Here is a 13,171-nt window from a genome sequence, read left to right as displayed (position 1 = left end):
GCACTGTGTTTTTATCACTGTTTAATTAATATTGTTTTTATCATTATGATGCTGCTGGAGTATGTGAATTTCCCCTTGGGGATTAATAAAGTACCTACTTACCCACACACACACACACACAAAGGGACAATGTTTGATCTGAAATACAATCAGTACTGCGTTGCTATATCATTGGTCCTGACATTGATAGATGCTTTGCTGGATCAAGGTTACTGTGTGACCATGGACAATTTTTATACTTCGCCTGCAAAGAAAGACTGACACATATGGATTTGTCTGAACTGGCATGCCTGAAGACTTTGGTAGAGCTAAATTACAGTGAGGTGTGCTAGTATCTTGGAAAAAGGGTAAAGTGCTTGTGCTGAAATATGAGGCCAAGAAAGATGTTTGTCTTCCTAGCACTGTACATAATGCAGCTACAGTCACTGTACAGGCAAAAGGCAACAATCAGGTTACGAAGCGTTGTGCTGTGGTCGACTACAATAGCATGATGAGTGGTGTAGATCATGTGGATCAAGAATTGACTTTCTATCCCGTTATGCAGAGGCAACTAAAGAAATATTACAAAAAAATATTTTGTCATCTGGTGGAACAGTGCATTTGGATTGCATTTGTTTTATACAAACAAGAAGCTGGTGAATCTGTATCTGAAATGCCAACTTTACAAGCCAGCTTGTAGAACAAATCATTGCCGCACATCCACCATCCATACTACCACTCAAGAGACGTGGGTCAATCCAGAGCATCTTATGTGCCACCAACAGAAAAAAAAACAGAATCCAACCTGTGCAGTGTGCTGTTCAAAAACTGATAAATCTGGGAAGAAAATCAGAAAAGAAACATGTGCCGACTGTGACGTTGGATTGTGTCTTTCACCATGCTTTAAGATTTACCACACAAAGGACTCATTTTGACATATACTATTTTGACATTAGTAGTAGTAGTAGTAGTAGTAGTATTATCACTGTTGTTATTGTTCATTTCATATCATTTTTATTCATCATTACTGTTATTCTATCATTATTATACTTTTGTGATTTAATAAATGTGTAATTTTTTATGCCAAAAAATGCAACGCTCAGGAGGTTAATGAAGCTTTTCCTGCTGTTTGTCTAATTACACCACATGGCTATGGCTCCTTCAATTAATTTTTCTCATTTTATTACTCAATTGTCTTTATTGTAAAGACTAATATTTCAATCCTTTCTCCGTATCTGGTAAAGTTTGCCTTGCTGCTCTCTGTTTACAGGTATTTTGCAGAAAAAACGACACATGCTCTAGCTCCACTACTGTAATACCTCACGTAAAAGGGCACTACAGGCAGTCCCCGGGTTACATACGAGATAGGGACTGTAGGTTTGTACTTAAGTTGAATTTGTATGTAAGTCAGAACAGGTACATTATTTTAACAAATGCTATTGTTGACTGACTGTAACCAAGTGCTCTGCCAATGAATGATGGAGTTTCACCTCTTTATGACCTTTTTATTATTTCTACTTTATTTTCAATGGTGATGGTTTTTCTCTTCTTTATTATATCACCAGCACTTGCATCAGATTTGTGTTTCAGAGACATTGTTGAAGGGTGAAGACAAAAGGTTAAGATGAGCTCTTCTGCACAGCACTGTACAGCTGTCACAGCAGGAAGGCACCAGTCGTCAACATGTCTGATGTATAGGGTGGTCCAGATCTAATTATGCAATTTTCATTACGCTGTAACTTATTCAGTTTATTACATAGAAAATCACCCGAAAAATTCCGGACCATCAAGAAGTGTGCGAACTGACGACATGAAGAATCGTCTTCGCGCCAAACTGGAATTGTCCCTGCATAAATCAAAGTCATCCAGATGATCTGGATCTGCATAATTAGATCTGGACCACCCTGTACTGACAAGAGACAACTTCCTGCTATGTGTGTAACAGTACAAGCAGGCTTGCTATTGAGAATGAATGGGGGCAGCGAGGGGTGTTTCATCACCAGCCCACCTCGCAGTCACCTCCACTACAGTATGCTGCCTTCAGCATACGCAACACCACCGTCCCCATTCAACACGCAGCCATCCGAGGCACACTACAATGCTTCCCCCCGCCGCCCCGTTCAGCCAGAACCGGATCACCGCTTGCAGCATTACCAGCCGCGCACCTAGAACAAATGGGGCAGTCGTGTGTGGTGGGCGGACAGTAAAACTGTTAGCCGCCGGGAGCCACCCGAGGGACACTACACTGCGCGAGCAGTGAAATCGCCCCCTCCAGCCTCTGTCCAGCCACCGCTTGCAGCGTCTGCAGGCCGAAGATGACGGAGCGGTAGTTACTCAGGTGCATGCGTCGCAGCTGCGGCCCCGTTCGTATGTCGTAGGTCGGATGTTCGTAACCTGGGGACTACCTGTACTACTAAATTACAGTAAAGTTTAGAAAAGCAGATGCTGAAAAAAACGGTGTGTTGATCAATTGATTTAGATTGGCAGCCGATTGATCAGAGCACCACTAGTCGTTAAAGAAGTAAATTTAAACAGATAGATGCACAGTGATCCCCTTGGTGCATGTTTTCCTCACTTGTACATGAAAAATTTTTAAGGTACCCACATATAATAGTCTCACAGGTATAAGAGAGTATAGTAAAAGAAGAAAAACAAGATGGCTATTAATCTTATACACTCACTTTTCCTTTGTCCTGCAAAAAACTAAAGGAAAAGTAGCTACACACTAAATGGGATACCAGTGCACAGTGTAGCACATACTGTACTTCCAGATTACCATCAACAAGCTACAAGTGTCAATATAGATAAAAATAGTTGGTTTAAATATGTTATTGCCTAATTTAAGATTAGAATTATTACTTACTTGTTTTCCAGTTGATGATTTGGAAAAAAACTTTTTACTCCGGATTTTGTTTATTTTAAAAAAAAATTTATTATTGTGGAAATTTTGATATACTAAATATAAAAATGTTTTAATCTATCAGCATTTGTATTTTCTCTGCTTAAGGTAACAGTGAAACAAAAAGACATCTCACAGTATTACTGCTTTTGTCTAAGAATACAGTGAAATTGTTATCCAGATTAATTGGCAAGAAAATGTTGCACATACTTGTCAATGAGATTCTACTTTGGCTAGTAGAAAAACTTTGTATGTGCTGATAATACCCTCTCCTCAGCCCGAGCACATTCCTGCTGCCTGATTGAAATTGTAGTACTCTCGTCAGCACTGGTTTTTGAGTTGACCCCTTCAAATTATAACCTTTCTTCTCAATATGACATATACTTTCTTTTATGTGGACTCGTTCCCTGGGTCTGTCTTTATACCTGCATTGTTATCACTTTTTAATATTGTCTTTATCAGTATGCTGCTGCTGGAGTATGTGAATTTCCCCTTGGGATTAATAAAGTATCTTTCTATCTATCTATAACCTGTTTTTTAAGTTGGACAAACAGAGTATTGTTTTAATTATCGAAACCAGGGCTGCTACAAACGATTATTTTGTAATCATTTAATCTATCAACAATTTTATCAAAAATTATATCTAATTTTTAAATAATTCAAGTAGGCATATGAATATGTGCTGTATTTAAATGTTAAGTCATTTTTATATAGAATTTTTAAAAACATCAGAATACAAAAAATAACTCCCATCAAAAATACAAACAATACAACATCGTTAACCATATACATTTTTAAGTCAGTAGAGCATAAAAGTAAAAAAAATATGTTTTTGATTAATAATGAACTTACTAACATATCTTGACATCAACAATGCAGCTTGAAACGATCAAATAATATGGCATTTTAGGTTCTTTTAGACTTCTGTATTACAATGGATCCATTATAATACTTGCTTTAAGTATATTTTTTTGAAAATTCATCTTAAATTGCGATAGATGCTATTTATAAAGATTGTAAATATAGCTGCTAGGAATATTTGTCATAAAGTAGCCTATTAATGTTTGTAAAGTATAAATCATACAAACTGAAAATATATTGCTAGAGAAGAGAAGACTGAATTAAACAAATATCCAATACTTTTGCAGTTGCAAAGCATACCAGTGCTACCACTAGCATGACTTTTTCAAGTTAACCAGCTCCATAACACTAAAAGAACAATTGTCAAACAGTTAAGTAAGTATAAGTGTGTTGCTTAACAGTATTGTGGGCTTTCCCTTTGCCATACTTCATTGTGTTTCCTCTTCATGTGCATGTGTTCTGCTAGTGCTGCAGTGGAATACCATATTTTTATACAATGAAAAAAATTTTCTCAGATTTTTGGATGACATAATCCCACATAGAGGAGGATTTTCCCTATTACTTGTAGGAACATTCTTTGCTAAGTGTGATGCTGCTGCCACCATAATTAGCGTATTTAAAAAAGTACAGAAACAACATGCAGTGTAGGGGAGGAGCAGGGACAACTAGTTGATTAAAAAATATAATTTTATTAAAAATGTATTTGATTACATAGATTAATTGTAGCAGCCTTAATCCAAGTGATTTATAATTTTATTTATGTAGATTATTATCTTATTCTAGTGGCTAGTTAAATTGTTTATTATATAGTTAATTTTTGTGCTCTGCAATCACCTGACAGTATGCCTAAAAGTATTTTTTATGTCTTGCAGAAAGCATGTTTTAGCCAAATGTGAAAATTTATTTTTAAAGCAGTCAATATAATTGGTAAACATTTGAAGATCCTTAAGGCATTTTTGCCAAAAGGGTAGTTTGTTCATTGGTGAAATGACAAGTCTTATTAAATAAATAGATATTTTCTTCTCTAACGATTAGGGTGATGCTGCAGGGGAGCCAAGATGTAGAAGTGACCATTTTTCTTTGTTAGGAAGAATAAAATTCTCATAAACATGCTCCAAGAAGCCTTTGGAAACTTGATAAACTGTGTACCTATTATCAAATTAGATTTTCAGCATTAGGTGTCTGATGTAATTCTGATTCCTTTTATGCACTATTTAATTAATCATGTATTATTTTTCCTTTTTACTTTTGTCTTTATCGATTCATCTGATTTAAATTATTATGCATATCCCACTAGATTTATCTTTAGTATGATATAACTTTAACTGAAAAACTATTTGCCCCCTTCCTGATTTCTTATTCTTTTGCATGTTTGTCACACAAAATGTTTCTGATCATCAAACACATTTAACCATTAGTCAAATATAACACAAGTAAACACAAAATGCAGTTTTTAAATGATGGTTTTTATTATTTAGGGAGAAAAAAAATCCAAACCTACATGGCCCTGTGTGAAAAAGTAATTGCCCCCTTGTTAAAAAATAACCTAACTGTGGTGTATCACACCTGAGTTCAATTTCCGTAGCCACCCCCAGGCCTGATTACTGCCACACCTGTTTCAATCAAGAAATCACTTAAATAGGAGCTGCCTGACACAGAGAAGTAGACCAAAAGCACCTCAAAAGCTAGACATCATGCCAAGATCCAAAGAAATTCAGGAACAAATGAGAACAGAAGTAATTGAGATCTATCAGTCTGGTAAAGGTTATAAAGCCATTTCTAAAGCTTTGGGACTCCAGCGAACCACAGTGAGATCCATTATCCACAAATGGCAAAAACATGGAACAGTGGTGAACCTTCCCAGGAGTGGCCGGCCGACCAAAATTACCCCAAGAGCGCAGAGACGACTCATCCGAGAGGTCACAAAAGACCCCAGGACAATGTCTAAAGAACTGCAGGCCTCACTTGCCTCAATTAAGGTCAGTGTTCACGACTCCACCATAAGAAAGAGACTGGGCAAAAACGGCCTGCATGGCAGATTTCCAAGACACAAACCACTGTTAAGCAAAAAGAACATTAGGGCTCGTCACAATTTTGCTAAGAAACATCTCAATGATTGCCAAGACTTTTGGGAAAATACCTTGTGGACTGATGAGACAAAAGTTGAACTTTTTGGAAGGCAAATGTCCCGTTACATCTGGCGTAAAAGGAACACAGCATTTTAGAAAAAGAACATCATACCAACAGTAAAATATGGTGGTGGTAGTGTGATGGTCTGGGGTTGTTTTGCTGCTTCAGGACCTGGAAGGCTTGCTGTGATAGATGGAACCATGAATTCTACTGTCTACCAAAAAATCCTGAATGAGAATGTCCGGCCATCTGTTCGTCAACTCAAGCTGAAGCGATCTTGGGTGCTGCAACAGGACAATGACCCAAAACACACCAGCAAATCCACCTCTGAATGGCTGAAGAAAAACAAAATGAAGACTTTGGAGTGGCCTAGTCAAAGTCCTGACCTGAATCCAATTGAGATGCTATGGCATGACCTTAAAAAGGCGGTTCATGCTAGAAAACCCTCAAATAAAGCTGAATTACAACAATTTTGCAAAGATGAGTGGGCCAAAATTCCTCCAGAGCGCTGTAAAAGACTCATTGCAAGTTATCGCAAACGCTTGATTGCAGTTATTGCTGCTAAGGGTGGCCCAACCAGTTATTAGGTTCAGGGGGCAATTACTTTTTCACACAGGGCCATGTAGGTTTGGATTTTTTTTTCTCCCTAAATAATAAAAACCACCATTTACAAACTGCATTTTGTGTTTACTTGTGTTATATTTGACTAATGGTTAAATGTGTTTGATGATCAGAAACATTTTGTGTGACAAACATGCAAAAGAATAAGAAATCAGGAAGGGGGCAAATAGTTTTTCACACCACTGTATCTCTCTATTATATAAAAAAATCTAGGGATGAGACAAGACTTTTTCAGAGAGATAATTTCAAGTCCTGCAAGACAAGACTTTGTGCCAAGAGATGAATTGAAAACCTAACAGGTCCAAGCGGGGGCGGAAATAAAAGACAAACAGTAGAAGAAGAAAAGTCAAAAGAGTGGAAGACAAAGTAGAACGTCGTAAGGAGGTTCAAAAACATTGCCACAATACACATGCAGAGCAAGCTAGAGATTAAGAAAGTACTAAAATTCAAAAATCTAAAAAAAACTGATAGTAAAGATCACATTAGCGCTAACAAACAGAAATTATTACTCAGTGAAATAACGGAACAGCGAAAAGAGATCAAATATATGGATATAGGTGATATCACAGAAATATGAAGATATTGTTCTGCTTTTAAGTTTAAGTTGGAGACTTGTAGATTGTCAAATTTGTGTTGCCATCAGGGAAAAGAAGTTTTATTGGATTTCTATATGAATCCGAAAGTTCACGCTCGCATATATAATAAACCAACATGGGACAAATTGTCAGCGACAGTAGATTCGAAAGATGGAGATATCAAAGGCAGAGTTGATATTCATGTTTATACAAAAGCACAGCACAATTTGTCACAAGCGGCAGATCCGGGAAATGATTAGTGCGTAGGGCCCACACGGGGGTTGGCAAGCGAAGCGATCAGGGGGCAGAGTCCCCTAATTTTGTATTAAATTTGATATAACATAATTTGTATGTTGGCGTTTTCAATTTTATATATAAAGTATATATGATATTTTTTGTCACAGTTTAAATCTGGCTTATTTGAAAATCTCCATATATATGTTTGGTATCATTCTTTTCAGAATTTAACTGTGATGTTGTTAGATTTTCAGATTCTTATTCTGTTTTTTAAATTATAAACTAAAAATTATCAAGAACTCGCATCCCGCGAGACAAGACTTTGTGTCAGATGATTTAATCACACCCAGGGCTGGAAATAAAAGACAAAAGAGTAGGACAGCTGCTGTACAGGCTTACAAATGTTTGAAGCGTGGCGTGAGATGCTGATCACGCAGCACGGCAGCAGCAGCAGGCCAGCAGCAGCAAGCCAGCAGCTGATCGAGCAAAGATGAGGTAAAAAAAAAAAACTATTTGTTTTCCATTGTATCACCATTTAAGAGGGGGTTTCAGAGGAGTAACTGCATCTCCTTGGGGTGCGTTCAGGCCCCCTCTTCACAACGCGAGCAGCAGAGACACGAAGTGGCAGAGACACAAGTGGCTAGGGGGGTTGGCAAGCGAAGCGAGTAGGGGGGAACCCCCTAGTATGTATTTAATTATATTTATATATATATATATATATATATATATATATATATATAAAATATGTGTATAATATTAATATACAGTCAAAGTAAAAAGTATGTGAACCCCTGGGAATTCTCTATATTTATGTCTAATTCCCATATAAAACAATGTCGTATCTTCATGTCAGTCACAATAATGAACAAACACAGTCTCCTATAACTAAGGATACACATATTTTCAGAGAATTTTTGACAATATTGAATAAATCATTCAAACTGTGAAACTGAAGGTCATTGCAGTCAGAATTTAGCACACCTGGAGTCCATTTAATGAAACGAGTTCAGAGGTGTGGTCTAGAATTACTTTGATTGATAAAAAACACTATAAAGTTTGAGTTTGAGCTTTTGACAAGAGGTATATCCAAATGGGAGTCATGCCTCGCACAAAAGAGCTGTCTGAAGAGCTACGATCGAGAATTGTTAATCTACATAAGGCTGGAAAGGGTTACAAAGTCATCTCAACGATTTTACATATTCATCAGTCTACTGTTAGGCAAGTTGTCAATAAATGGAGACAATTTGGTATTGTGGCTACTCTGCCTACCAAGATGACCCCAAGAGCACAACGCAAAGTCAGCAATGAGGTAAAGAAGAACCCTAGAGTGGCAGCAAAGGACTTGAAGTCATTAGAACTGGTTAACATCTCTGTTTATGAGTCAACTATACACAAAACATTGAAAAAGAAAGGAGTCCATAGAAGGACACCAAGAAGAAAGCCACTGCTATCAAAAAAAAAACATTGCTGAAAGCCTGAAGTTTGCGGAAGAGCACTTGGACACTCCACAACGGTCCTGGGAAAATGTTTTGTGGAGTGATGAAACCAAAATTGAACTATTTGGAAGGAACAAGCAGAACTTCATTTGGCGTAAAAAGGGCATGGCATATCAACATCAAAACATCATCCCTACAGTAAAGTATGGTGGAGGGAACATCATGATTTGGGCCTGCTTTGCTGCATCGGGGCCTAGACAGCTTGCCATCATTGTGGGAAAAATGAATTCACAAGTTTATCAACAAATTATCCAGGATAATATGAGGGTGTCTGTCAACTTAAGCTCAGAAGAGGCTGGGTGATGCAACAGGACAATGACCTCAAACATCGCAGCAAATCCACAGCACAGAAGAACAAACTCTGCCTTTTGGAGTGGCCCAGTCAGAGCCCAGATCTCAGTCCTATTGAGATGCTGTGGAATGACTTGAAGAGAACCATACACAGAAGACAATCAAAGTATATGGAAGAGTTAAGGCAGTTCTGCAGGGAAGAATGGGCTAAAATTCCACCCAGCACGATGTGCAGGTCTGATCTGCAGTTACAGGAAGCACCTGGTTGAGGTCATTGCTGCCAAAGGAGGGTCAACCAGTTATTAAATCCCAAGGTTTACTTACTTTTTCCACTACCACTGTGAATGTTAAATGCGTTTTTAAAATAAAGACATGAAAGAGTAGAATTTTTTTTGTGTGTCATTGGCTTAAGCTCATTGTGTATATCAGTACCTGTGACTTAGATGAAGATCAGATCACTTTTTATGACCAATTCATGCAGTAAACCAGATAATTACAAAGGGTTCACATACTTTTTACTTTGATTGTGTGTGTATATATATATATATATATATATATATATATATATATATATATATAATTGTGGAGACTGGCTCGGACACAGACAGGCAGACACGCTCATGTCACCCAACACACGTTTATTTACAATACCTATTATTTACAAATGTCCATAAGTGCCACAAACCCCAATCTTCCCCAAAGTCCAGGCCAACCACTCTGCCTCTTCGGACCACCTCCTTCTCTCTTTCTTACACCTTGTCCTGCTTCCACCCGACTCCAGCCTCGAATGAAGGGAGGCGGCCCCTTTTATCCGTACCCGGATGTGTTCCAGGTGTGCAACGACAATCCCGTGGACACACCCCAGTGTGGCGGAAATGCCGGCTGTCCTCCCGGAAGCACTCCGGGTGTTCCCTCTCTTCTTCCCCCCAGCACTTCCTGGTGTGGCGGAAATACTGGGGTCCAGGGTCCTTCAGGCAGGGGGACACCCCCTGGCGGTGACCATGGGCACCTACAGGGTTGGGCTTCCAAGCCCTGTACCCGTGGCCCCCAATACAACCAGGGTGGACGCCCCCTCGAGGTCTGGTGGAGGAATGAGCCCTCCTCCTGTCTTCCTAGGCGTCCCGGCCGGGCATGAGCCCCGTCCGGGTGCCACAATATATATATATATATATATATAATATGGAAAAGAAGGTCTGTGATACGGTTTGCATATTTGCAGTTGGAGATCCACAAAGGGAGAAAAAATGAATCACGTATCATAAAGTAGTTTTTATTCCTGAGCTTTCAACCCCTACCAGGGGTCTTCATCAGAGGATAATGCTTAGACTTACAAGAATCAAAGGCAATATATAGCAACACATTAAGTTGCAAAGTGGGGGAGGTGACTAAGTCAGTATGACCCGGGGGGGGGGGGGGGGTTGTATTACATGTTCTTCTTAAGTTAATATATATATACTGTATATAATTTGTTTTTTTCATACTGCACTGTAATTAGAAGGCCACAGTGGTTAAAGCTATTTTTTCCAACCAATTTCTTGATTACAATTCAATTCCTGATCTTGATCCAGTTTAATTCTGTCATTTGCTAGTGCTAATATTATGTGTTACTATATCAAATTTCTTAACCAGTGAAAATTTTGATCTTGTAGATTTTCCTTTTTAGATTCATCATAAAACTTTTTTGGGGCAGAGCATACTAATGTTTCTAAGTTCTTTTCTCCTACTGTTTATTTTTGTAAGATTGTTTTTTATTGAAACAGACAATGATGAAAAAACACAGGTACAAATAAGACCCTGGATCAATGATAGGGTGATAGTTCCCTTGTTACTGTGTATCACTGGTAAATGATGAATGGTTAAGAAAAAACAGAAGCAATTAAATACTCTGAATGCAGCTCTTATAAATGCTTCTTTTAGTTTCAATTTTCTAAATGTTCAGCCCCCACCTAAAACAATGGTGCATTAGTAGAAATAATTGCCTTCTAGTGGGACTACATATTTAATACTCTTGTCTGTACTATGGTATAGAGGAAAGGCTTTCTTTCCATGAATATAAGTAATATGTATACTACAAACTGCCAATTGATTGAAAAATGCTTATTAATTATAAATCTTTTTTCACATCAAAGTGTATCTTACTTAAATTTCAGATGGGAGAACAGACCCAGTTTTGGATGATGTGGGACAAGCTTTCAAACTGCTGGGGCTGAACCTAAGTGAACTAGAAGATTATATCCACAATCTTGAACCAGTAGGATTTGCACATCAGATCCCATTGTTTCCTGTTAGTAAAAACAACATTTTGCAGTTTCCACAACATGGCACTAGAGATGCTGAAGAAAGGAAAGAATATATTCCTGAGTATATGCCACCAATTGTATCCTCTCAAGAAGGTGGGTCATTTTGAGATTTAAATAATTTTCCTAATAATTCTATTTTTCAGTTGATGATAATCTCATTTAAATTATATAATAAAACAGTAATTTTTCAATTTTCGTTTTAATTTTAATGCTTGAATGAAATTTTTAGTTAATATTTTTCTTAAGTAATCTCTTTGGAAACAAATATCATTAATTAATAATGCTACATTCATTCCATGTGGAAAGTATCAAACATTGATCAGTTACACTAAAGAATCCATCCATCCATCCTCTTCCGTTTATCCGAGATTGGGTCGCGGGGGCAGCAGCTTGAGCAGAGATGCCCAGACTTCCCTCTACCCGGCCACTTCTTCTAGCTCTTCCGGGAGAATCCCAAGGCGTTCCCAGGCCAACCGAGAGACATAGTCCCTCCAGCGTGTCCTGGGTCTTCCCCCGGGGCCTCCTCCCGCTTAGACGTGCCCGGAACACCTCACTAGGGAGGCGTCCAGGAGGCATCCTGATCAGATGCCCGAGCCACCTCATCTGACTCCTCTCGATGTGGAGGAGCAGCGGCTCTACTCTGAGCCCCTCCCAAATGACTGAGCTTCTCACCCTATCTTTAAGGGAAAGCCCAGACACCCTACGGAGGAAACTCATTTCAGCCGCTTGTATTCGCGATCTCATTCTTTCGGTCACTACCCATAGCTCATGACCATAGGTGAGGGTAGGAACATAGATCGACCGGTAAATTGAGAGCTTTGCCTTGCGGCTCAGCTCCTTTTTCACCACGACAGACCAATGTAGAGCCCGCATCACTGCGGATGCTGCACCGATCCTCCTGTCGATCTCACGCTCCATTCTTCCCTCACTCGTGAACAAGATCCTGAGATACTTGAACTCTTCCACTTGGGGCAGGATCTCGCCCCCAACCCTGAGAGGGCATTCCACCCTTTTTCGGCTGAGGACCATGGTCTCGGATTTGGAGGTGCTGATTCCCATCCCAGCCGCTTCACACTCACCTGCGAACCGATCCAGAGAGAGCTGAAGATCATGGCCTGATGAAGCAAACAGGACAACAGCATCTGCGAAAAGCAGTAACCCAATCCTGAGTCCACCAAACTGGACCCCCTCAACGCCCTGGCTGCGCCTAGAAATTCTTTCCATAAAAGTTATGAACAGAATCGGTGACAAAGGGCAGCCCTGGCGGAGTCCAACTCTCACTAGAAATGGGTTCGACTTACTGCCGGCAATGTGGACCAAGCTCTGACACCGATCATACAGGGACCGAACAGCCCTTACCAGGGGGTCCGGTACCCCATACTCTCGGAGTACCCCCCACAGGATTCTCCGAGGGACACGGTCGAACGCCTTTTCCAAGTCCACAAAACACATGTAGTCTTGTTGGGCAAACTCCCATGCACCCTCCAGGACCCTGCTAAGGGTGTAGAGCTGGTCCACTGTTCCACGACCAGGACGAAAACCACACTGTTCCTCCTGAATCCGAGGTTTGACTATCTGACGGACCCTCCTCTCCAGGACCTCTGAATAGACTTTTCCAGGGAGGCTGAGGAGTGTGATCCCTCTGTAGTTGGAACACACCCTCTGGTCCCCCTTCTTAAAGAGGGGGACCACCACCCCAGTTTGCCAATCCAGAGGCACTGTCCCTGATGTCCATGCGATGTTGCAGAGGCGTGTCAACCAAGACAGTCCTACAACATCCAG

General features: G+C 39.6%; 1 protein-coding gene across 1 annotated transcript in view; it reads left to right on the top strand.

The window, feature by feature from the left end:
- taf3 (TAF3 RNA polymerase II, TATA box binding protein (TBP)-associated facto) overlaps positions 1-13,171 on the top strand; it is a 209,046-nt gene that overhangs the window by 18,775 nt on the left and 177,100 nt on the right. Inside the window, exon 2 of the mRNA XM_051934750.1 lies at positions 11,240-11,482. Coding sequence (XP_051790710.1) covers positions 11,240-11,482 — 243 coding nt within the window. The remainder of the gene's footprint in view (positions 1-11,239; positions 11,483-13,171) is intronic.

This window comes from Erpetoichthys calabaricus, chromosome 1, assembly GCF_900747795.2.
Source record: "Erpetoichthys calabaricus chromosome 1, fErpCal1.3, whole genome shotgun sequence".
NCBI classification, from domain to species: Eukaryota; Metazoa; Chordata; class Cladistia; order Polypteriformes; family Polypteridae; genus Erpetoichthys; species Erpetoichthys calabaricus.
The sequence above is the reverse complement of the archived record's forward strand: the minus strand, read 5'-3'. Positions and strand labels throughout refer to the sequence as shown.